The sequence below is a fragment of the Podarcis gaigeae genome (genome assembly GCF_964106915.1).
Source record: "Podarcis gaigeae genome assembly, chromosome: 9".
Classification (NCBI taxonomy): domain Eukaryota; kingdom Metazoa; phylum Chordata; class Lepidosauria; order Squamata; family Lacertidae; genus Podarcis; species Podarcis gaigeae.
Window position 1 is genome coordinate 39,497,067 of NC_139685.1, and position 27,643 is coordinate 39,524,709.

The window sequence follows — 27,643 nt, forward strand, 5'->3', positions numbered from 1 at the left end:
ACTTGAGATTCACATGAACTTGAGTTCTGATGTGCTAATTGCATGATGCAACTTGCCAGCTGCTGGAGCAGATTATTTTGCGCTGTAAAATCTGGTTTACTGTGGTGTTTCATTATGACAAAAATGTCAAAATATTTATCTTTCATCCACCATCCATGAGGTTCTATCATCAGTCCTGGAGGCATTAACTCAAAAATAGTGCCAATGAAGCTAGAAGATTTACTCCACACTAAATGCACCAAGGATTGCATTCTGAGGTATATAATTTGTTAAATGACTTATTCCAGATTAACAGCATCCTCTCTAAGTTGCATTATATCACTCAAATAACCTTACAAGCTTGATTCCCCTCTCTAGGAGGACAAATTGGTGCAATAAATTCTCTACCTTATAGACATCCAGATCTCCACACTGGTAATCAAAGAGAGTGTAGAGTTCGTTGAGCATTGTGATAACCTGCATAGGTGAACACTGGGAACAGATAGCAGTGAACCCTACGATGTCAGAAAAAAGCATTGTCACATTATTAAATTTCTTGGCCGGTACAACTTGTCCTTGCCACAGCTGCTGTGCAACCTCTCCGGGGAAAATAGAGCACAGAAGATCTACTGTCTTCTTTTTCTCCTCTTCAAGGGCTTGGTGTGCCTGCTCAAGAGTAGCCTTCAGTTTCCCTAGCCTTTTCTTCAGTCCATCTTGAGCTCGGGCTTGTTCTCCTATTAAAACAACATCCCTAAGTGCATTATGAATTGGAATATCTGAAAGATAGAGGCCACGTCCTGTAAAGTCTTCTAGTCTATCCACACAGGGGGATCCCAAGAACAAGATGGTACTGGACTCAAAGATGTAGATCATCTGTCCTTTAAGGTCCATAACCTGAAACAATGAGAGAAAGATGAGGTGATGTGAGACTTCTGGAGCATTATGGAAGTTTACTAATGCAGTGATAGCCAAGTTATTAAGCCATAGTACCAAACTCTCTCCAGACAACCTGCTTTGAGTTAGAAGCTCAATGATTATTATAAAATCACAAATCTCACACCTCTGAAGAGCTTTAGATAAATAGGGGCTGTCCCTCTACTAAGTGAGACTTAACAACTATTGTTCCCACTGGGTAATTTGGTAAGGAGAGGCACTTCACATGCACAAATAGGGGTCAATAAGAGCTAGAAAACTCAGAGTAGGGTCTGGATGCAGCTTACAGGCTGTCCTACAGATTTGCTGGCAAGGGCCAATACGTTTAAATGCTCTCCTGTGATTATTTGCTTTTAAGAAACCTCCTTATTGAAATATATCTTAAGGTGGAGTTTTAACCTAGCTTTCTCCCTGACATCCTTGTTTTCCATGAGTAGGGTCTTTTCCTCATGAGGTAATGTTAAAACATGCATTCCCTTCACCTGCAGTCCAAAGTGGAATGACCCCAAAATAAATGTAACAACTGGAGAATAGCTTACTTCAAACAAGCATTCCATTGTGAATGGAAGCATTAACAAATAAACGCAAGAATTTTTTATGCTTTCACTTTTGCGCTTTTGCTATCAAAAAAAACTTACATGAGGAGAAACTTCAAATTCAAAATTCCCGATGTCAAAGCCCCCCCCCCCCAATGGGAGGAGGAATCATTCATAGTTATTCACTCATTGCCTTGTGCAATACATCCAAAACTACTATTGCATTTGTACACTTGAATTAGAGATGGGATGAAGAAATAAGAAATATAAATATGATAAACCTGTTCTTACCCCTGTTGACCTTTTAAGAGTGCTGTCCCCTCGTCTCACTCTTATAGTAAACTGCATGTTTAGCATTGTCATGATCCCACTAAACGTGGAGTTTATTTTAGGGGCCAGGATTTCGAACCACTCGTCAAAGTTTGGCTTTGCTTGAAATTCTCTCCTGCTCAACAGTCTCCTTATACCATTGCCAACTTGCAGAATAGCCATATCCTTGTCAAACATGCAATGAAATGGGAAAGTCTTGCAGAACATAGAAGCAGGAATCACAAGAGAAGACTGAGGTTTACAGGGAGATAAAGATGGCTTTGCACTTTTGACTTGCACAGAGTACAACAAATATGGCTGGTTAATAAACTCAGCGCTATCTTTGCAGAAACAAGGGGGCATCACTGTCACTTCAACCTCTGTTTCATACAAAATGTGAGCTGCTGCTTTGATAATGCCAGACAGGATGAGGCTGGTTGTTTTCTTGGGAAAGAAATAGTACACGTTTAAGAAATCTGGGTCCTTTTCCAAGCACAGTATTGAGACCTCTTCAAGTCTACCCTTTTTTTCTGCATCGTGGCAATGAGCACTCTGCTTCAGAAGAGTACTGAAACTGTTCAAGAAGTCTTTGAGGGATCCCCCGACAACTCCAAGGATATGTTCATCTTCTTCATAGCATATTTTGAAAAGCTCTTCACCAAGCGATTCCTTCATAATGATTACTGGAACTCCTGCAAAGTTAAAACATTTTATACCAGCATTCTTCTAAACAGTATGCCTTTGATTTTTTTAAATCCTTCTGCATTTCATTTTCTTTCACCCCAAACCTGTTTTCCACTATTAAACATCTTCAAACTAACAAAGCCATTTCAGATCAGTCTCTGGAAGCATCTCCTCTCACAAAACCTCATATGGTAGGAGCAAAGTACTTGTTGACTTTGCTTTGCAATTTTATTTTATTTTAAATATCTTAAACTTTTAATCGTTACATCTGTAATTGTTTTATTGTATATGTTAATTAAGGAATTTTTATGTTAGGTATTTTAATTATGGATTTATTTTATAGTTGTAAGCTGTTTAGAAATCATTTGGACAAGTTATAACAACAACTTTGCACGTCTATTTGTTTTGAGCAAAAAATTGGTAACCATTTCTAATAGAGGACAATGAATAAGAGTCCTTCCAAATGGACAAAAAAGAAGTGGATTAGAGTTTACTAAAATCTACGAGCTGAACTAAGCATTTGGTAGCAAACATGGATTTTGGAGTCTGAGGTGGCACTTGTCCACTGGAAAGCAACACATGTGGTATGCGTGCAAGTTCTAGAGGAGAAATGCCCAAATGTTCATGTATCACCTCATGACAGAGAGATGACATTGCAGAGGAGGTGTGTAACCTTGGGTTACAGATGCTTCAGGTTACATACACTTCAGGTTACAGACTCCGCTAACCCAGAAATAGTACCTCGGCTTAAGAACTTTGCTTCAGGATGAGAACAGAAATCGTGCAGTGGCGGTATGACGGCAGTGGGAGGCCCCATTAGCTAAAGTGGTGCTTCAGGTTAAGAACAGTTTCAGGTTAAGAACAGACCTCCAGAACGAATTAAGTTCTTAACCCGAGGTACCACTGTACTCTAATACTAAAGAGGAAGGAGTGTGCAGCTACCCATCCAAAAAAGCAAAATAACAAAGCAAAAGGGTTCACCAAATGACTTGGGGAGGAAGGGAGATTTGTTTATATTTAATCACTTTAAGTATTATGGGCTGCTTGAGAGAGTGCTCTCCTTCTAAAGCAGGGATGGAGAATCTATGACTCTCCAGATGTTGTTGGACTCTGGTTCCCATCAGTTCCAGGGCAGGGATGATTTAAGAATACATTGAAAGCCTTAGGTTTCCCATTCCTGAGCTATATAATTAAAAAAAAATTAAAATGAAGTTTGTTTTTAAAGACACATATACTCACTATTGCAACAGATGTGCTTGTTTGTAATAGACACAAAGCACTTATTTATCACAATAAAGCAGAAAGGATAACATTTTCTCAGCAACCAAGTAGTTTGAGTGCCTAGAAAATACAAATCCTCTGCAACACAAATATTTTCTTAAACTAACAATTGCACTAGAAAATATCTGCTCGTATTGTCAACCTCCACAGTAGCCAAAACCAGGTTGAATCAACACCATATAATGAAGACTGCACTGTTAGCCCTGAAAGTAATTTATTATCTCCTACTGTGTCCTCAAAATATAAACTGCATCAACATGATCCATCACTATTGCTGGTCACAAATGTGACTGGTGTGTGCTGAACTTCTTCCACTTCAAATGTGTAATAAGCATCAACTAATTGCATTAAGTGGAATTGCTTGCCATAGATATCTCATTACCTGATGCATTTGCATGGTCAGTGATTAGCTTTTCAAAGTCTTCTCTTTCCTCAGAATTCCTATAAATGATGCAAAACAGAATTTTAAAAACTACCTAATCCACAGTAAAAATTAATTTTCAGGTAATAAAACCTGAAGAAAAAAAAACAACAGATAAGCAACCCAATTTGCAAAGTTAATTTGAGAAAACTTTAGATTCCCATTTACTCAAAAATTTAGTTACTCTTTCTTATCTGCTAACTAACCAATTTTGCAGAAAAACAATTAAGCAAGCCAATGCTTTTGTGTCGCTTCCTCATACAACCTATTCTGTTCCTACACAACCACTAGCATAAGAACTAGCATCTTTCTGTATCTTCACCACCACCGCCAAGTAACTGGAAGCAAATCCTACACTCGAATATCAGTAGGATTCACAGCTGAGTTAGCTTAAAATCATAGTGCCACAGTGTTCAAGTTCTACAAACTCAAGTTATTATGAAAGGAATTTTAGCTTCCAAGAGTGGCAGGATCAGAGACTAGGCAAGACTGCTATGAAACCCCCTCCCCCTTTCTTAGGGAAAATATATAGCTGAATATATTTTTAAATAAAAGTAAAAGTCAGCTACTTTTTAAAGCTATTAGTTCTCATGCCTAAGGACAACTTTGCAAATCCCATTGTAGGAACAGGCAAACACAAAATGTCTTCACAATAGAGAGAGGAAAACTCTAAAGGGAATACTGCTCAAAATTCAGTCTTGGTACAATGACAAACTGATAAAAGTTTCTAGTGTCTTAATGTTGAATTATTGTTTGATACCTTAATACCTAAGACTGTGTTTGACATTTATGGTACCTGATTTCACTAACATAGGGGTTTGTTATATAATCTGTGCAGTCATTACCGTAAATGGGATCCAACTTCCTATTTGGTTTTTGCACTTGTTATTGGTTGCAAAAAGTTAACTTATTTAACTTACCTGATTTCTTTTATTTTATTATTTGCTAGTGTCCTCTGAAATGCAAGATATAACCTTTCATACTGAAAGGAGAAAAGTCATATTAATTCAAATGTCAAGTTTAAACATTTCATATATTAGAATTTCATATTAGAATGAGCTGCAAACTTTATACCAAAGGTAGAAAGCAATTCTATACAAAATTAGAACACACCTATTTGTAGATCATCGGAGTCCCCAACTTGTCCTGTCTACATTATGGTGTAATGTAATGTGACTGATGTTTTCAGATGGCCAGCATTCTGTGGCAAAGCACCTGCCACTAGATTAGATATGGATCAGGGAGATCACATTGTAAGTTCCCATACTAACACAACAAGCAACTGTGGGCCTGTATCACTGTTATGGAAATTTACTACACAGGCCATTCCATTGATAAGATGCCCAGCTACAGATGTTACTCTCCAAATACTGTCCATATTCACATGCCACTGTGGACAAATGAAGATGCAGTGTGCTCATATCCACTGGATACACTTCATTACTCCTCAGCCCTTCCAACTCAGTGATTTATCATGGAGTGCTCTGATGAGCATGCATAGTTTCCCATTTGTATGGGCCTGTCCATTTATTTCAATGAAGGAAGGTGATCTGTGTCTGTATTGACTCAGTTCATTGAAATGAAGGATAGATGTCACATATGAAAATGGAACACATGGCAGCTTTCAGGACTGAAGTATTTCTTTGACAGAAAGATAATGCTGCAATTCCCTTCAGTTAACACATAATGAAGTTTGGTCAACTGTATCTCAGGACTTATATATGGATCAGAATGCCCAAATTATACAATAATAGAGTTGGAGGGGACTGTGTAAGTCGCCTAGTCCAATGCCCTGCTCAGTGCAGGAAATCCCCAATAGAGGATTGAACTATTTATCTATTTAGCCTCCTAATATGAGAGTCAGTATATATGAGCATATTGTGAAAATGACAGGATCTCCAAGCTTGGGCACATAATGTTTTGTTGTCGTTCATTAACCTTGTTGTGTGACACACAGAACTTTGTAGACAGCAGAAGAATGGAAGTATGTCCATGCTGCCTCAAGAAAAAACTACACTGGTAATGAAGGCTGTGTTCTACATTTGAAATAAAAAGAACAACTGAATGAATGTTATACCTTATTAAAACAAGATGTAATTAATATTTATATCTAAACAGAAACAATATGTGCAGCGCTTTCCAACTCCTTATTTGAGTCTGGACTTACAATCTTCTTAAAAAACAAACCAACCAACGAATTAAGAAACAAACAAAGCCCCACATGAATTTGCTAGTATCTTGAATCTCATCAAATGCTATTTTGGGCCGCACTATACACTCCCCATGATATTTGCACACAACCTTTCACTGACGTCAATGGAAGCAGCATGTGTTGATCCAAGTCACGATAGTCACCTTCTCAGTTTTTTGAGTTTTCCATGTGGAAACTGCGTACATCCAGTGACGAGAGATAGTAACTTTTAAACAAATCTAAGACCATCTAAGGCAGGGGTGGAAAGAAAGCTGGTCACAATCTACTGGGAGATCTCTGGGTGCTTTGCAGTAGATCAACAAGGGTTTCTGCCTCAGTTATTTAATGACAGCAACAACTAAATGACTCCCTCTCTCTAATTTAGGATGCTGAAATAAACAAAGCTTGCTGGTAAATCCAGCAAGCCTGAAATCTCCCCGCCCCAGTTTTTATAGATAGGCGTATCCCCCCCCCCCCACACACACACATATAATGCAGTCAATGCCCATGCAACAATCTGCACCTTTGAAAGCAATGTTGGCACATTTTCTCAGTCAGTGTACCAGTTCAATGAACTGCAAACCAAGTCTAGAGGCAACAATGAAGGTTCTATGGTTATATCTGAATCCTATCATTTCCGTACATACATTAACATTATGTAACATTAAATATAACAAAATGAGATGTCTCTTTTAGTATATATTTTACAGCACAATCCTATATATGTCTATTTAGAAAGAAGTCTTATTGAGTTTACACTCAGGTAAATGAGCTTAAGCTTAAGCACCCTTAATTAAAAGACAGCAGCATGCATATTATACCTTACTCCTGGTACGCAGTATACTTTGCATGTGGAAGACAACTTGCCCAATTGCTTTTTAAAGAACCCCATACAGTGGTGCAATGAAAAAGATCTATGCTTCAGTGAATCCAAAAAACTGATGATATTTGGGATAGACTGCATTGAAACAGATGAGCCATTAGTCTGACTCCATGTTAGGAGGCTACTTTTCTCACTAAGGAATGCTTTTAGACATTGCTGCATTGCCCACTAAATTTGCTTCTTGTCACACTCTCCCATGGATTTATAAAATGTTTTTGAGTTATGGATGCCTTTCCTACAACGACAATGGGGAGAAGACTAAAAAAAACAGACATTCCGTAAAAAGCAGGGGCCGAGATGTGTAATAAAGAACATGTAAAGATTTGGTATCCAATTAGCAAAATTGCCCTTGCCCTTAATAGTGTAGTGGATTTCTGGACTGAAAGTTTGTGGTTATAATCCAAAAGTTTTCATTTCCCCCTTTCCAGTTTCCACAGCTAATATTATTATTATTATTATTATTAACCAGCAATTCTCTATCCACACTATGGCTTTAGCAAGCATCATTCCTTCTACAGTGCTCAGTAGATGAGATGACAGACACCACCCCCTCTGTTGTGCTCAGTGTAAGCCACACTTATCTACACATCAATTTTTCAATATAGTACCAATTTATATGTAGGTTGCTCCAACTGTTCTCCATTAAAACTAGGTGGTTTCCAGTAATTCTTTTCCATGCACCTTTTCCAGCTCTACAATATCTTTTGTTTTTTGAGATGTAGTCTAAAACATAACTTGGTGGTTGGCTGTGATAACGGGGTTGGAATCCTGGGTTTTTCATTTGTTACCACAGCTGCTTCCCCATGGCTTCCTATTTTGCCATCAAAACATTAGGAAGCCAAGTGCAGCAGGCCAGTTGCAAAGATCCTTCATCTTACCTCTTCCTTACAGGATATGTTTGGTTGGGAAAGACCTATGTGATTGGGCCCACTCACATGGTTCCAAACTTTCACATGTTAGTATGCCAGAATGGCAATAAGCTCCAGAAAGCATATCTCTCATCAATGCTGCAACAAATTCACTGCTATAATAAATTAAGGTGCCCTGGAATAAATCTGAGTAAATCTGCTCCATCTAGATGTTGCCATGGTTCATCTGGCACAAAGTATTATCCACCCTTACTTCACATAGGTTGCTAACCTCTTTAAATTTTGCTAAGTAACTGCTAAATCAATGTGTGAGTAAACATTTCATATTTGAGTTGCTTTTAATCATCCTTCCTTTCCTTTCCCGAAACACAGAAGATGTAGTGAAATAAGATTAAATAAATGCAAAAGGTTTCAAACTACAGGATTAGGCATAATTAGAAATGAAAACAGGACCCAATGTCAAGAACAGAGTTTGAAAAGGAGCATTCATCAAGTGAAAATTGCTTTTAAAATTATTGCTTAAAAGGCATTCCTCTAAAACCTCCCTTAGAATGGTCTTTTAGACTACTTTCATCAAAGCATCATAATAATTTATACCTCAGGAGAGATGAGTTTGCAGATGCTCTCAGCTAAAGTGTGCAGATACACTCGGCTCCTGCTGGTTTTCCTTTGTGGAAGGTTCCCCTGCGTAGTCTTTTCTCTGCAAATTGGCAAAGCAGCCTTGGAACTATTTGGCACTTCTGCACATTCATCCTCATTTTCATCTGAAATCCCACTTTGGGTCAATAATGAAAAAGGGCACTCGCCAGTGATCTTCAGGTCTTTCAGTTTGGTACAGAACATACTGCACAAGTCTCTGTTCACCAAAGTTGTGAATTTCTCTAGTTTGGGCTGAACATGTCTGTTCTATTAACCGACAGCAGAAGATGGCAGGAACAACTGTAGCTTTATATCCCTACAACAGAAGATGAAACAGAAAAGAGAAGCACTGCATTTGTACATTTGTTGAATTTGGTTCAACTTCAGAAACATAAGCTTCCTTAATTCAGCAGGCTCTGGCTTTGCAACACACAAGCATGACTTCACAGTTGACCTAATGTTCAATTACTTCATACAACACAGAGCCAAATGGTAGATGTAATGTGTGAACTAGCCGCAAGAATACACCCAGTCCAGTACTTTGAAAGGTTAGGACAATTGCACAAAGAATTAAAAATCCACAAACCCACCTTCAACACCATATACTTCAAAATGGCATTTATGTCAAAAGGTAGAGGGATTGCCATTTACTCTGATTCTATTTTTAAGAATGGGTTTTCATGGGGAAAACAACTCTGGAGCAAAAAAAGGAGGGTCACTTGGACATGGAGCTTTAAAGTGCAGCCACGCCTGGAAAGAGCAGAGGAAAGGCACGTGTGGATAAGCCCCAAAGGGAAACTACATTCACTCGTGTATCTTTCAAGGATCCAGTTCAGTATCACTTGTCTTTTCAGTACAAAAAAAGGAGGGGAAGGTTAGATATAAGAAATATGGCCTACCAGTATACCACTGAGAATTAGGTCCTCTTATTCTCCTCTGGTGGGTGCATATTATTCCAAAAGAAATTCACCTGGAGTCAGCTGGATAAATTATAGCTTCTCCAAATTAATTGGCACAATCCTAGCAGACCTTCACTGACCATAAAGACACTTCCAGACTTTGTGTTCTTTTGTGAGTGAGTGACAGTGTGCCTGGTATGCCCAATGGGGACAGTACCAACCTCTGCAATGATCGCTGCTGGGGGGCGAATTAACTAGCAGCATCAACTAGCACAGCCATTATGGTGCAATTACAGGGAGTAATGGCATTAAGGGCTCAGCTACACAGCTGCAAATAAAATGTTTTAAATGTGTTGCAAAGTGCAATATACAAATGTATATTGGATGGCAAGAGTGAGCTATGAAAATTTAATGTATTTTTCAAAACATTTTTTAAAAAGCACTTTCACAGAGTTTTTTTTATGTGTGTGTAGATTCCACCTCTGTAACTAAAATAAGATAATATGAGTAAAGATTGGTATCTTATTTGTTGCTGCAGGCTGAAGAACAATATTTGTCTAGTCCTATGTACCTTATGTACAGAAAATTTGGAACGTCTCCAGATCAACAACAAAAATAACCTCCTCTATTTGTGAATATAACTACTTCAATACCCTGTAAGGTAATGTACAAAACCTAACTCCCTACTTTTCTTTCACATGTTTTGGCAGTAGGTTATATTCTGAAAATAATGTGTAAAACAGATGCTAAGTACTAGCAACTACGAGCTTGGATTCTTCCATTGCTATCACTTTGCAATCATTTGGATGCATCAAGGTTTGGCTAGAACATGATAACATTTCTCATGATCTAAATGTTAATGTGGTAGAATCATATAATTGTAGAATTGCAAGGGACCACAAGGGTCATCTAGTCCAACCCACTGCAATGCACGAACATGTTTGAAAAATTATAAAGGACATTATACATAGGACTGTATCCAGTGCAACAGTAAGTTAAAGTCACATAGTGCTGGCAGAACATTGTGGTGCAAGAGAAAACACAAGTGCATGACCTAAGATGGTTCAACAAAAATCTAGCTTCTGCTAGTGCAATTCCTAGGTGGAATATTTTGTTGTGAAACTTTGCCCATCCATTAGCACAAGAACTCTTGCACTAGCCACTGGAGAATGATAGATACGACCCATACTACTTTGCTATGTATTAGTCAAACTGCAAGTGTGATCCACTCAATTTTACTCATTCACAACCTACGCAAGAGATTTTAGATTGCTTTGTGCAAGGCACAGCAAAACACATTATCACTGATATGTGTAGATTGTCTTATGTCGTCTTTAAAGTGTGCTTTGTCATAGAGGCAGACATATACAGTACAGCACTGGATATACAAATAGTTTATTTTTGCAAAAGAAGCCAGTGTAGTTGTTTGGTTATATCATCATTATGTCTCCCAACCAATCTGATTACAGTATTAACAAAGCAAAAGTACAGCCAGCCAGGTTGGTGAAAGATCTATTCATACTGAGAATATACATAAGCAAACAGAATCGCACACAACGCTCAAAAAGCACAAACTGACAAGTACTTAGATTATATAAACAAGCTGGCTTAACTTTACATGCAAGAAGAGAATATGGAGTGTGTACTCCATATGAGCTTGATATTATGTGCAAGATTCATTTGAGAGGGTGGGATAGAGAATAAGAGACTATGCATGATTTAAATAAAGATCAAACACAACAAACTGAAGCACATTGTACGTCCAAGATAAACACATTTATTTATTCTTTACTGAACTGGTTTCCACTCCACCCCCCTCATTTTTGCACCCAGTGTTATAAGAGAGAGAAACAATAATGGACTCAGGTAAACAGGACAGTGATAGAACCATAGAAAGGTAGAAGAAATTGGTCTATTTCCTCTATCAAGATGATCCTCTGAACTCAACACTCCAGAAAAGATTCACTCAACTTATCTAGGTTTCAGCCTGCCACAAGGAAAGAGCAAGAACAAGTAAGGGCAAATGAAGCCATATTTGACACATAGCTACTTTCTTTAGCCTTAACTCCAGCTCAATCAAACTAATCTTTGTTGAGTACCAAGCTACCTTGCTGCTTGAAGAAAACAAGAATCTTCTCACCAAACCCAACTTGCATTGTCTATGTATCACAGATCCAAACTTACTCATTATCTGACAAAAAGAGGTTGGTTGGTACACTGGGGTTGTTATTATTTCAAAGGAGTTCTCAAAGGGTTACTTTTCGTTGCCAAGTAACTGGGAAATATTCCTGGAACAAGGAGACAGAATTAAACTATTTTGATCTATCTGGGCAACAAGTATTACAAAAATAGTTCTGAAGCCATTAGCTTTATTATTAAGATGTGTAAAAGATGTGTAAAAGAAAGATTTCTTTGGCTTTCTTTGAAAACCATGGCTGAAGTCATTACAGCCCATGGCAAATAATTTCAGCTGGGTATGGATTGCATGCTAGGTAAACTGAGTATAAGGTAAAACACAGTAGTTCATGGGGAAAACTGAAATATTTACATCTATTGCTATGTTCTATGCAGTGTTCTTTTTATTTAAGTTATGAAAATCAAGCTTCTGTCAGTGTCAGCAAAACGTAGTCAAGAAAGGCAGCAAATAGAAATGGCAGGAGATTTCAGAAGGTATGAAAAAATAATTGCCATTCTTATATCTGTAAATATCTACACAAACAAGTATTCTGCACAGATAGAAATGTGGTCATACATGTAGCATTATAATAAACTAAGTTATACTCAGAATGGACTTAAATAACAAGTCAATGGATTTCAAGGGATGAACACTACCCATAAAACAGGCATCAGACCTTAAATGCCAGGGATATTGGAGGGTTCAAGCCTTCCTTACTTCTCAGTAGGCACAAAACAAAGAAATGTTAACTTAATAGCTGCTTAAATAGCTGTTCTTTTATTAGTAAGGCAGTAGAGTTCTTAAAATGCTATACGGTTGCATCGGAAAACACCCAAAGAAAGAAAGTATTCACAGGCAAAACATGGTAGCAAAATTACTGAACCATTTGGAGGATAGTGAAGTATGGTGTTGATAACTTAAAAACAATTAAGGGCTGCTTCCAAGTTAATATTTTGCAAGCCTGCAGGGACAGGGGAGCTAAACTGAAACAAGAGTATAAAAAACAAACAAAAAAAGAGTATCAAAGCTCTACATACATAGTTATCTCTTGTGAATGCATAACATCTGTTTATATCACTGTCTGTTCATAAATCAGGCCATTATGTTTACTCCATATAAAGCAACTAAATATAGAAACAATGTCCTCATCGAAGGCTCAGTGCGATGGTGAGACTGCCCAATAGGTCCATCCTTTCTTCCATGCTAATGTTACTACCACATGGTGTGGTAGAAACTTTCTAAACAACAGACAGGAACAGAATATGAACATATATGACAAGTAAAACATGAAATTAAGGAACTCTCCAGAATTCATTCTGATTCTGACACCACAATGCATGCAATAATTTTTTGCATGGAAGAACATCTTAAGACTATTTTTCAAGGTTTATCAAATTCAAAACTAATCTGTAATACTAAAATTCAAACACAAAGCCTCTCCCATACCTTACTGATCTTTTATACTTATATTATTTTTATAATATAGATTAGTCATGTTCTGGAGGCACTTATTTAATTATGTATTAGGCAGAAAGTTAATTTCCAGAAATCTGGAGTCTGGGCTAACAGGATTATAAATGTCTGAAGACTGCCGTGTGGAGACAAGTCTTAAGGAATCATGACAGGAACATAAACTTTACTTATATCTAGTTTTTCATTTAAAACTGCAAATGCACCTGTTAGCAAGGGGAATACCTCTGGTGAGGCAGGACCAACGAGGCAAGGGGGGCTTTATAAATGGGTGTTGGAGATGGGAGATACAGGTACCTGTGCCCGCTCCCCATGTTGCTGAACCACAACTCCCATCATCCCTAGCCTTTGGCCCTACTGGCTGTGGCTGATGGGAGCTGGAGTCCAAGAGCAACAGGAGCTCCCCATCTATGGTATAAAGTGTAAAATATCATTGTTCTCACTTCCTATGTCACATTGGCTATTTGAAGCAAAGCTCCTCTGCCTCAGCAGTACCCACCCAGCCACCCTTCTCCTAAAAGGCTGGCACAGGTTTCATATACCAAACAATGGGTAGATGCATCCCACTGATTTAACTGCATCAGATGACTGCTTTTGCTCATCTCTCCTGCTTATGCAGACTTCAGTCTTTCACATCAAAATCTGGGTGGAACAAACCAGATGATTGTTATTGCTGTGAGTTTGGGAGGTTGGGGGTTAGTCTGTACGATGCCAGAGTCCCTTCTAATTTGGGGCATCCTGGATCCAGCCAGGGCTAAAATCTAATGGGAGGATGCAATTGTTGGAAGTAGCCAGACCAGCTTCTTGATGCGTTAATGGGCTTAAGCATGGTAGTTAGTATAATAACGGAAATGGCTTTGTGCCAATGGGTGGGTCTCCTCCTCCCTCACCTGGCTGATAGTGAGAAGCACAATAGATAGTGTGTGAGGAAGCTGGGCTAGAAGCAGGCAGAAGCTAGAGAGTGAGGGCAATGCTTGATTTGTGCATGCCTCCAAAGTTGTGGCTATGGGAGAAGCTAGACCTTCTGGGGGTTTTAATGCTGTAATCCCCTCCATTTTAGGCTCAGGTTGTATATATGTAGAAATAAACCATATATTGAAAGGACACCACAGTATATCTGCTCTGCCTCATTCCAAGGAAACTGAACCCTGGGTAAGCTCCTGGAACCCCCTGAAATCTCGCACCACTCAGAGATTGGGGTGGCATATTATCATTCTTGAAATGCCTAGTAAATCTAGCTTTTGGTATGCATTACTTCTGGGGATTTGGATTATTTCCTAGGCAGGAACACAATTTGAGATGCACTGGGGTGGGGAGAGGAGATGAATGATACACCACACATGTCTAAGCCTTGATGTTTTCTTTTCAACTAGAGCCAAAACATGGTGAATTCTTTTTAAAGAACTTATTTTCTATGATTTTTTTTTTTTTTTTGCTGAAATAAAAGAACCCAATTTTCTTGGAGCGTTCAGCGACTTTGGAGAAGTCAATGTGTTATGGAAAAACAGTATCACTATAACATGTTTTGATAATTCACACACCCATCCCACACCCCACACTGGGCACAGATTCTTTAAACTTTGTTTGCAGCAGAGAATTAAATCCTACATAGCAAGTGATGCATCAAGCTGACAACAGGAGCAGATTCCATAGCGACAAGACACTGTCACTAAAGTAGCAAAGCTGGAGCTAAGATATGAGAGCTGTTAATATTTGACTTAGAATGTCAAATGTTTCCCACCGCCTATCCAGTTACTGCTGAAATGAAATTATGGAAATACATTATAAATACACACATTTCGCCTCACACATTTTTCTTTTAATTTGTGAACAACAGTCAGCTAGAGAACAGAGAATGGAGCATGCAACAGAACGATTCTATAGGAACCTGCACACACCACTTAAAGGTTTGTCCCATTTTAGCAGCTGAAACTTGCAATGTAATGTACATAATACTTCTGGCCTATTAGCAAATATGTTATTCATAGACTGAATTTACTATCCAAAGTATGGCTTATTGGTTACAGCAGAATGTGGAGTTTATTGAAAGAAAATGAGTCCAAATGACACGTGACTGCAGGAGATCTTTGATTAAACCTCCCAATATTTTCGTTTTCAGTTCAAGGCAGCCACAGGCAGCTCTAAATTAGTTCAGAGCTGTGGCACAAAGGAAGGAGTCAGCACCAAAACTGTTGGACTGCCCCTCCCACAGGGCCATTGATCCAACTCAAATCAAAGCACCCCATGGCTATTTTTAATTAAAAACTAAAAGTGAGAACCAGTCACAAATCTCCCACATCCCATGTAGTTTAGCTTCTGTGTCATTAGGAATAAAGTACCTTAAGATTATGCTTGTGAATGCATTGGTCTCAAAATAACTGAGTTTGAAGTTTAGAGTGGTCCCTGGGAACAAGTGAATTAATATTCATTAACTGCCATGCTTGCTCTGTGACATTAATATTCATATTCATTTGTAATCCATAACAAGTTATACAATGTATTTTAGCCCCCTTCATTGTTCAACAGCTAGGATGTTGACTTGTATCAACCACAATGGGCAAAAACAATAGGGTGTCCATATGCTCTCCTTTGCAGAGGACAGTCCTTTGTTTGAAGGAATCCTCTAGTTGGTGAGCTGTCTGGTTTTAAAGATAAAGACCCATAAGAAGGGAGAGCAGGGACCTTGAAGTTGCCCATCAAAAGCAGCTCCTGGACAGCAGATTGAGCAAGCTCACAGATCACCTGTCCAGACTTTCTCAATATATTGTACGTCTATTAAAATTTTAGTAATCAATTCTACATTTGTATCTGTACATATGAATTAGTGGAAGCAAATTTTACACAAATCAGCGTCCTCTTTTGTGGAGATGTGTTAAGTGACCACCCTAATAAGCAAACTGTTGTTGCAGGTTGCCAGTTAGTTTCCGGGCTATATTCCAGCTGACTGTACTTACATGTCCTAGGGCAGAGGTACAAGAAAAACTCCCCTTATTTTTTGTTTTTTGTCCACGTTGTTATGAAATTTTTATATTCCACCTGCCACCTTAACCAGGGCTCTGTTTCAAAATTCAACAGCACAGGTGAAACCATTTAAAAGATCTTGCTACTTGTCACTATCAATTTTGCAACCCCAAATACCTCCCTCAGTTGAGTTTAAAAGCCTGACAATGACCTGTTTGTATTATCTGGATATTTTAAACAATTACTGTTGCATTCCTATGCACAATTTCCTGAGAGTAAGGACCACAGAATTCAGCAATATTTACTTCTGAGGAGACATGTATATGATTGCAGTGTTCAGTGTGTAAAACTATAGTGAGGCTTTGATTCTTCTTGATACCGTTTTCCTTTTATAAACCATCAAAGGGCAGCATACAGATTTTAGAAATGAATGAAATTAATTGCATTAGTGTGTTTATAGTTACACTGCATTGCTTTTCAAGCACTAAATATACAACTGAGCACAATTCACATCTCAGTGTAGATAAAAGGTGAAGTATTTTGATTTACAATTATTTGCTCTTACTCATTTCAACAGAAAAAAATCATTTTCTTAGACCCAAGGAATCTGCTCAAGTTCCTTGCAAATTATTGTTTACAAGCAGAGCCTAACAATCCAATATTGGAAGCTTCTGCACTAGAACTAATAGGAAGAAGAACAAGGATCCTAAAACTTGTGCAATTTCACAATCTACACTTTGAAGGGAATTGAACACAAACTTCAGTTTAGCACAGTACAGCAGCCACCATCATTGTCGCAGTCTCCCATTCCAACGTAGAAGAACCTCGTTGTATGCACCCTGGGCTGTGATTCAGTAAAGCACATGCCTTGCATGCACAAAAGTCATGTTCAGTTCCTAGCATCTCCAGTTAAAAAGGATCTTGGGTAGCAGAGATGAGAAAGACCTTTCTCAGACACCCTAGAGCACCACTACTAATCAGTGGAGAGGATAATGGGCTAGATGGATCAATAGTATAAAAAAGCAGCTTTTTACAAGCCATTTTGTCTCACTAGAGCTGCCGGTGTCATACAGACTGTGCCAGACACAGAATACAGTTTTAGCTTTTATGGAGAAGGTCAGTGTTTGTTCCATAACAGGAAAGCAGATTTGCAGGATCAAAATAAATCCTCTCCAATCTAAACAACTGTTACATCCCTTTAAAAAAGATAACCATGCAGAACAATTTTCCAATATATACTCAGTTTTCTTACTTTTCTAACACAAAAGCATGTTGTTACACCCATATAGTTCCAGTGCTTTGGGGGTCCCAACAGGTATTCCCTTCCATATGATTAATCCATTGTATACAATTTGTACTTTATAGTAGCTCCTTCTTTTCTTTTTTCATTCAGTCCACTTTGCTGTCTTTTTTCCTACTTAATATTTTATTAAGTTTACACACACACACACACAATGCACTCACTGTGAACAACAATGCATACACAAAACTGAACATCCTTCTTCGCATCCCCATTTTCCTCTGTACAGTTTTCATATACTAGAGGTTATAAGCAGTACTTATGGAAATATAAAGCCACGATCGACATCTTGCCTAATTCCTTCATCTATCTTTGTTATGTCTTTTGCATTATAAAGCACTTTCTTTCCCACCACCACCCCAGCCAAGACTTGTGGGGGGGGGGGGAAGGATCTCACCAGACTGAACTACATTGCACTGATGCTAAATGTGTCTGTTTGAAACATATATTTAGCAACCCCTTTTACTCCTGAAGGGCATATTAACTATATTAATCATCTCTAGGTCACTGGAAGCCTTTGGCTTGGAAAGAGATTATTTAATTACTATTTGCTTTGTCTAGGCCTCTAGACAATCAATGTGCTTTTGACTCAGTGCAAGCATTAACTCTTTTATAACCCTTCCTTGAGCTCAAAATGCTCCTGTTTACTGGGTACACATGAGCAATCATTAACATTTTGGGTTTTTACTTGAGGTGATGAATTCGTGATGCCATGCCTTCTACACTGCCATGTAGATTTGCTCTTTTTAAAAAACAAAACCATCCTATTATTTCATAACATTGTCATACCACTTAAGAAGCTTGTGTGTGTACGTCTCATTGAACCACCCATTCCACATACACATAACAATGTAATACATTTGATAGTTTTCAAGATGCCACAAGACCATTGTTTCTACTGCAAAAGATTTACTCCTCTGAAAGCATAAATATTGTCCTATTCAGAATAATCATTTGACATATCACTCTTGAAAACTGTACCATTTCAAAATATATGCAGAGGGATTGCACATTTGAATACTGTACTCCTCAATGTTATATTTATGTAAATGGTGGATGAAATCCATGTAGAAATCCTGACATAGTATCTGTGCTACTAGATTCATTTTGAGCAGTTTCGGTACGCTAAGAAAAAAAGGGCAAGTACAGCATATTAACTGTTGGAACTCATCAGCATGCCAACTAGCATAAAATGCTTTGATTATAAAGAGTACTTTTAATTGACATTTTAATCAAATTCTAGTCTGTTTGGTCTTTACCTACTCCTCTTCCATGTCACACACACACACACACACACACAGTGTAACCTTTCTGCTGGATTTTCTGGTGTGTTTTTTAGAATCTCACCCATCCTGTGATTTTTCTAATTTTTATATTTCTGTTTGTCATTCTAGAATAAACACTATTGCAGTAGAGGCTGCTAACTCCCTTCAGCTTGATTTGGAACTAGGTCAGCAATTATAGGACTCACTGGATAGCTAAACTTTAAAAACTAGAGGAAAACCCCCAGACTCATCTTTTTCTAAGTTATCTAAAATTACCCTAACGTCACCTTGGCAAATTGTCTTAACATTTCACAGACCTTTAATTCACCTTTTTGACACCAGCCTCAGCTCATACAAACAGATTCAAAGGATGATATCAAGGGATCAATGGAGAAGATCAAAACTTATGGAAAAAAAACCATCCAATTTCTGAATTTGCCTAACCAAGCTCTAGGAAACTTCCCAGCCAAAGTAGTGCTTAACATGTGCAATCGTTTCCCCATTTTTCATCTGACACCAAAAAACATTCCTTCCATAAGTCACAGTATTTTTTAAAAAATGAACTACATATATTAAATTTGTGGTTAGATTTATGCTAAATATTTCTCATTAGTTATGTTTTTAGCTGTTCCTATTTTATCTGTAAGCTGAATTTAGCCCCTGTCAGGGTGGGGGTGGGGGAGGCAGGCGAATAAATAAATGTGAACAAGCTTCTCCAATTTATTTACTAACTTAGTAGCACTGGTCCATTGGTTACTTGAAATATTGTAATTCTCTTCCACAGAATGGTGTTCACTGATACTGTGAAGCTTTTGGGTGATAAAGTTTGTGTTTTCATATTACACAATAGTGTTTCATGTTGCCCAATTTCCCAAGCCATAGAACATGCCAGGGAATAGCCTTTCACAGGGTCAGTGTCCTTGTGAGGAAAGAGTCCTGGAGATTTGCACTGCTTTTGTATGCTCTGGTTATCTTCAAACAAACAAGTTATGTTGAATGGGAAGCAAGTATATAAACAGGCATCAATTGTCAAAAGCAACAGGACACCCCTAAGGCTTATACCAGTCAAGTCCAAAAACGTAGCAACTGTATCTCTCTTTGTCTAAATTCAAAAGTGTTTCTCTTTTCCCTTTCTTGGCACTACAGATGGAGAATAATTTTGTTCAGGTCACATTTTTAAGCAAACTGACCTAATTTACACCTTCTGGACTAATGCACAGATCAGAATGTAATTATCTATTGGATTGCATGCTTCTCTGAAATAGCTAACATAGTTCTCAGCTTTAAAAATGCACCAAAATGCAAAAAGTATACATTTTTGTGATACAATATGTCAAGAAATGTGTACATTGAGCTAGAATAAGCATTTAAATATATATTTTATAAAGTATTATTAAGTGCATATCTAAATACATTTTTCTATGGACTTTAAAAAATGCAATTAATCCATGAATGGGGCAGAACAGACTCATGAATGAACACATGCAAAACTGACATGGACCAGATGTGCACTGATTTGTCCATCCCTACTTGGCGATAGATTCCCTGGGCGTGGTGGGGGGCTCATCTCAGACCCCACCCTGAGAGGTATAGATATAACTAGCATTCCAAACATCTGGAAGAGCTAGCCTAGTTTAGTAAGGATCAGTAGTGACTGAGTATGTCCAAGCTTTGTAAAAGGTAGCATATTTATTGCAATGCTATTAACCTCCTTGAATTCATGGGAAAGGCAATAAAGACAAACAAACACAACTAACCTTTTTGTGAACTGTATTTCAGAGCATTTAGGGAGTGCTGTCTAAAGCATTTTAGCAAACTGGGCAAATGGAAATTTCCATCCAAATTCTATCAATGCAATAAATTCATTATTGCAATATTTTTCTTGCATAATTATATAATTAATGTTATTTAAGCAATCACTTTCAAGTGGGCATGTCTGGGACCCTGGGCACTTTGAACAGAAGGAGATAAGAAATGATACTTAGTCCCATTCATATATATATCTCCACCCACACATAAACAAACCAAATTATTCTCCAAGATTCTCCGTGTTACAAGTGACCTAATTACAAAATGGGCTGGACTGTGCTCAAGGGATATAACAATACAAGTGACAAATCTGCTTTTCCAAAAACTGTTTATGTGTATTATCCCTGACTTTTTACATATGGAAATATAAAGCCATTATTCTCTTAACCTTTCATATACATATCCATGCCTATCCATGCTCCCCACTACTCTACTAAAATAAACATAAAGTGGAACTCAGATGAATTATATTGAACTCTTGTTGGTGTTAAAACAGTTCAAAAAATTCAAAACTATTCTTTACTTAACTACTGTAATCCTCTACATGTTCTGCCTTCATACTTGCAGGAAGCTGTAAAAGTCCAGCTGTGACATCTTCAACAGATTTATTTCAATGCCCATTAAGTATGCATTTGAGGTGAGAAAATCCATAGTTGCACAAGAAAGAAAGAGTGGGGGAAACTCAGGTTACAAACATGGTTTCAGCTGCTGCCAAATGTGATTGCTGCAACAGAAGCATCTAGCAGCTGTAAACCCTGTGCAATGAAAGAGACCTCTGCGACAACATCTGAGAAAGGTACATGGGCCTCCACTTTGATTTATTCTCTCTCTACACAGAAGGCAAGAAAGGTTATATCCATGAAATATGTTGCTCTCTTTTTTGGCAGAACGTTTTGCAAGATTGGTTCAGCTGATAGTCGGTTATGATTAGCTTGCTCCCTCAGGGACGCAATCCTAAACATACTTCTCTGAAAGGAAAGGCACATTCCTAAAAGCCACAGCATTTTGGCTCCACGTGGGCTAGGATGGCTTCTCCCCTGCCCTGTATGTACAATGTGATATGTGGAATACATCCTGTCTATATACATAATGACACAAATATACTAGGCTCAAATTCCACACATGCAACAGAAGGGAGTAGTTGCAGCATGTGGGTGAGGCATATATTCTGTATCTTGTGTGTGCATGCAGCATTGCAGGGAACATACACAAGACTGAGGCTTGTTCTACTTTATATGTGGAATCTAGCCATGTGTGGAGCCTACCTACTGGTGTGAATTGGCCCTAAGCCCCGTGGATTTCAGTGTGGTATGACTTCCAAGCAAACAGGTTTTTTTGCTTGGTGGGTTTTTCCAAACAATGCCCTCCAAAGCATTATAAGGTTTAATAAACCCGTTTCTCCATGATGGAGACTACATCTTATGGGGCCAAGGGAAAAGAAGGCAAGACAATTGAAAATAAAGAAATGTACCTATTGCTATTAAATAGCAATGTAACAAATGTTTGTGCCATAGGAGCCAGATTTGTGTACTTCATGGATTACCTCAAAGGAGTTCATATAGCTGATAAACTGATTAAAAAAATTACTCAATATATTTCAAATAACTGCATTATACTCTTGTCTACTGCAATGTTAGCTTCACATTCAGTTGTCAGGGGCGGGGAAGCACCAAAATAATTATCTGGCTATTATCAGTTAGTGACCTTTTCCACTTTGTTTCTTCTCCTTCCCAACTGTAGAGTGAAAGGAATCTTCTGACTGCTCTTCTATTTAGAGATAATGATCAGTTCAGCTGATTGGGGCATCTCTGCCTGCCTTTTATCTAGCAGCCTATCTGGTCTACTCATGATTGACAGAGTATAATAAAGCCTAATCTCAGTTTCAGAATCACAGCAATACACATAGGAACAAGATTTCATTCCCTACCATTTGATAAAAAAGTGAAAACAAATTGACTGTTTCACTACTTTTTGATAGCAGTGAAAACAATATATGGCTTCTCCTTAATGGCATAAAAAGTATTTCAAACAAATATTAGTTTTATTATATAAGAAGCCATATTTTCCAGTAGCTGCCGCCCCTATCAGAGTTGTTGTCATCACCAGCCTAGGAACTTCAATGTGAAGGCAGCACCTTCTGGTTTGTTCTTTTTAAATTTATTCATCCCAGTCCTCTGTATTTTCCACAAAACTACATTCATTTATCAAAGAAATGTATATGCTACCTTTTAAACAAACTGTCCCAAGATGATTATTTTTTAAAAAATATACAAAACAATCCATTTACAAAACTATAATTACTACTGACAATTTTATGTCAACAACAGTTGAAAGAGCCATTAGGTATTCAAAACTCACATCAGAATCCACAGGAGTGAATTCCACAGACAGATACTTGAATTTGCAACATTTCAGGTTTGATCTGTTTAATTATTCTAATCGAGTATCAACCAAAAGTGTAGTGGTGGTAGTTGTTCACTCAAAGGTCAGGCTGCATTTTGAGTGTGTTGATTTTATAACATTAAAAATGCAGAATTCACGATATTCTATGAACTCAGACAGTTGGAAGCATAACCATATACCCTTTATCCCGACTGTCTGGATTTTAAAAACAAAACAAAATACATTGCAAGCTGTATTTTGCACATCCACATTTTAATTTTGGATCTGACATGAAAATCCACCAATAAATTATATACCTTGAAACTGTCGTCCATTAACGAAACTGTTGCCTTCCAAAACGAATTATTGACAACAGCGTTAATTGTTGTAGTAGACACCTTTATCCTTAACCAGTGAGATGGTGAGCTAAACATTAAAACCTTCTTTTGTGACTCCATAAAGATGTATCATGAAATAATTCTCATTAACCTCACTTTCTATATTGTTCTGGTATTACACAACGTACTTTGAAAGATATTGTTCTTTCACCGTGCTTGTCTAAAGTTAGTAGAATAAAATACATGCAGTAGGTGGCCCAGACGACAAGACCCCCACTCTTGACCTCATTGATGTGGTCAAGTGAAAACAGAGCAATATGTTTGGCACCAGCTTAGCTGCAGGAGTTGCCGGAAGGACCTCCATACACACTGCCCAGGCCTGTCACTAAGGTTTGACATCCTCCCAGGAGGTGCAACCCATTGCCTCTTGAGACAGATGGATGCCAACAACAAGTAGGTGGTAAATTACAACCCATAAGGAAGTATAATAAAGTCACAAAGTTTCTCATGGTTTCTTAAAATTTATCAAATACATTCTGGCATAGGCTTTTGTGGACGAGAATCCATTTTTGTCAGATGCACCTGACAAAACAAGGACATAAAAACTTATGCCACAGTAAATATGTCAGGCTGAGCCTAAGTCCCCTTGAACTCAGCAGGACTCACTTCTGTGTAGAGATGTGTGTAGAGCTGTGCTGTTAAGTCTTTAAAGTGCTACCTAAATTCCAACTACTCAATAATACAGTTAGATAATTAATAAAAACCATACTAATTTATTTGTTTTTTTTACTCATATGCCAGTTGCATGTTTTCATACTGGATTAGAAAAGGGGCAAATTGCCTAAGAAACTAAGAAACTTTCAAGGTTTTAAACAATTCTTAATTTTAGCTTCACAACCATGAAGACAAATGGCAGAAACAACAGCAGATTCAACAATGGAGCCTTTGACAAACATTAAAATACTGTCCCCAAGTGCTCAATCATAAACCAGAAAAGTAATATATTTCTAACCTTTAGCGATTAATTCTACTTTAACTCTGCTTTCAATAAACATTGCTATACGATGCATACGATAGCATCACACCAATAAGTCCAGTTGGTTTTAATGCACCAATTAGTCCAGTTGGTTTTAAAATAAGAACTTATTTTCTAAACTTGCTGGAAGTTATGTAGATGAGACTGAGGCAAAGAATTCATAAGGACAAGAAAGGAGAGTTAAAACTAGCAGCCTTTCGCCATATAGCCTACATCATGCTCAACATTGCAAGAGTTGGGATGGGGGGGAGGATGTTTCTTTATAGAATATGAAGCAAGTATCAATAATTTAATGTCTGAAATCAGTCTGACTTGCACTCTAAGATGCTTAACTATATATTTTAGAGCTATCTCCAAGAAAGATGGTAATGGTGAAGCAACTGGGTATTGGAGTTTTGTTTTGCATACTCAGATACAATGGCCAAATAACCAGAAAAAAACAGCCTTGGCCTGGTTTGTGCTTGATTCACAAAAATCTACAGATGAAATTTTCCACAGACCAGACATAGCGTTGGTGCCAAAGCATGAAAACGAGCTAGTACATTTCCTTCTTTCTTCTCTAACGGGAATAAACGCCTTATTTTGAGTTGTGTCATTTCTGATGAATTTTCCCTGATCGTTTTGACACTATACCATGGTTTCATCTGCTGTTTTCCTCCTTGCTTCTGTTGACTACTGATTCTAGTTTTAGTTTCCTTATTTTAATTGATAACAAGATAGAGACAAAATTTTAAAAAATCCTTCCAGTAGCACTTTAGAGACCAACTAAGTTTGTTATTGGTATGAGCTTTCGTGTGCATGAACACTTTTTTTTTATTTTGTTTCAACTACGGCAGACCAACACAGCTACATACCTGTAAGATAGAGACAGTGTGACATAAGTGGCTACAATGCTAAAGTTGGGGACATTCAGATCCAGCCATGGAGCACATGAAATGATTGATCCATTCTGCTCTCCTCCACACAGTTTTTTTGTTTAAAAAACATTTTATTTACAATTCTATCAATAGTGTGTCTTGCCTTCAAGGAGTTAAAACTTGTATATATGGTTCTACCCTTCCCTATCTTATCTTCACAATAACCCTGTGAGGTAGGCTGTGCCAAAAGAAGTGATGGCCCAAGGTCACTCAGTGAGTTTCATGGCTGAGTGGGGATTTTGGCCTTGATCTCAAAATGACAACTGTGAAGCTAAAAGGGGGCGAAGAAAATCGGACGCCATTCTGACCTTGGAAGAAAGGGGAGTTATGGTTTGGTTTGGTTTGGTTTTTAAATGCAACAGATCCTTGCAAACTGCTTTGAGAACCGTTACAGTTGTAAAGCGCCGAGCAAATCTTGTTACGAAACAATAACGAACAAATAACATTTAAAGCAGCAGCCATCCAGCCTATGCATGTATTTGCACAGCATGCGAGCTGCTTTTTCGGGGCGCAGCTACGGTGGCCGCTGAGGACAACTCTGGACAACTCTTGACTCGGCCCGAGGAAAGGCCGGCGCGGCCTCGGCAGCAACCTTCCCTCCAGATCCTGACAGGGTGAGGGTGGAAGCAGCTCGCTCCGCCTTTTCCCACGAAGCTGCCCCGCTGCCACTGCCTGGAAGCCCGGAGCTCGTCCTGACCCCGCTGCCCTGACCCGGGACGCTTCGCCCTCTGCCGCGTTCCGGAGGCCGGAGCGTGGGAACCAGGCAGAGCGAGAGCCGGACGGGCGCGCCGCCGGGGGAAGGCGGGGCCCGCAGGCTCCCGCGGCGGCTCCGGTTCCCTTCAGACCGCGCGAGCCTCTTGCCGGGCGCAGGACCTGCCTCGGCACCAGCAGGGGGGGGGGGGGAGGAGAGAGCTGCCCGTCGCGGCCCGTCTTTCCTCTGTGGAGAGAGTAGGGAGGTCCGGAAAGGAGTCCTGGCTGAGGAACCCGCTTTGCTATTGGCAGGACTTTGCGGAGCTTCCAAACCACCAACCGCGTGCGGGGGGGGGGGGGGCAGTGAAGGAATGGTGCGCATAGGAAGGTGAGGGAAACGGCAACAATACCCCTCGCTCCCCCCCTATCACCTGCTTCAAGTGGACCATGCCCAGAGAAAGGCATTCGCGAACCAATTTAGGGCAGAAGAAGAAGGAAAGTGGTGGCGCGCGGTGACGGTTGGGCTAGACCGAGGGAGCGGCGCAGGCACCGCTTGAGCAGGCGAAGAAGGGCGGGAGAGGGCCACACCCCGGCGCGCCAGGCAGCGCCAGCCCCTCCCCTCCGCGCCCTAGCGCTGTCCAGGGTCCCCTTTTGCCCCGGCTGGCGGCGACGAGACGTCTTTCTCCTCGACGCCTCAGCGAGAGGTGGCCGCGCGCCGCCGACCCGAGCAGCCCCAGCGCCGCGCGCTCGCCCCGTTGCCGCCTGCTTTGTGGCGCTCGCCTCCTCCACTCACCCCGTCGCGCTGCTTCTCCCCTTTCGCTTCGCCCGGCGCTCGAGCGGCAGTCGGCGGCTCTTGCTGCTGCTTTTTCGGTGCCTGAGGGGAAAGCGCCGCTCGCCTTCCCAGCTCGACAGCCTCTCCCCGGCGAACTCATGTTGGAAACGTGCGTTTGGACAGCTGGCTTCAGCCGCTTCTTCTGGCCCCTCCCCGGCCTCTCGCTCCAAGCGAGGAGGCGCTTTCTTGGGCGCCCAATCGGAAGAGCCGCCGCGGCAGGAGCGGAGCGGGGGGGGGGGGGAGCAGAAGAAGCGACACAAAAGGAGGAAGGAGAGCAAGGTGCGGGGGGGGGGGGAGAGAAGAGGCACTCGTTAGGTGGCACATTTTAAGACTTCCCATCATCTTGGGTTCTACTGTGTTCAGTCGCCGATTACCGTAAATACCAACACGGATAGGTTCTTGGCTGCCACATAAAGCCTTCCCCCTGATTCTAGAATTGTTGGGAGTTAAACACCTTCACTATTATTATTATTATTGCATTTCTATCCCATCTTTCCTCCAAGGAGCTCAAGGTGGCACCGTCTTTCTCATTTTATCCTTAGAACAACCCTGTGAGGTAGGTTGGGCTGAGAGTGAATGAGTGACTGAACCAAGGTCACACAGTGAGTTTGATGATTAAGCTGCATATGATTCGAACCCTGGTCTCCCTGGTCCAGCACTCAAACCACTACACCACACTGCATCATATGTAGCTTGCCCCAAACAGATAAACATACCTGGATGCCCCTGGGAACTCTTCTATTCCACCAGTCTGCGTTCCTCCCCGCCCCCAGCATCCACTGCCTTAGCCTATGTAATGAGAAGGCCAGCCCGGTTAATCCATCTCTTCAAGTTATATGGACC

General features: G+C 39.6%; 1 protein-coding gene across 1 annotated transcript in view; it reads right to left on the reverse strand.

Moving 5' to 3' along the window:
• GUCY1A1 (guanylate cyclase 1 soluble subunit alpha 1) overlaps positions 1–26,978 on the reverse strand; it is a 34,995-nt gene extending 8,017 nt beyond the window's left edge. The window contains exons 1-6 of the mRNA XM_083754748.1: positions 26,762–26,978; positions 8,684–9,041; positions 5,064–5,125; positions 4,105–4,163; positions 1,740–2,449; positions 388–873 (exon numbers count right to left, since the gene is read on the reverse strand). Coding sequence (XP_083610874.1) covers positions 388–873; positions 1,740–2,449; positions 4,105–4,163; positions 5,064–5,125; positions 8,684–8,929 — 1,563 coding nt within the window. The 5' untranslated portion in view covers positions 8,930–9,041; positions 26,762–26,978. The remainder of the gene's footprint in view (positions 1–387; positions 874–1,739; positions 2,450–4,104; positions 4,164–5,063; positions 5,126–8,683; positions 9,042–26,761) is intronic.
• Positions 26,979–27,643: the final 665 nt, after the last annotated feature.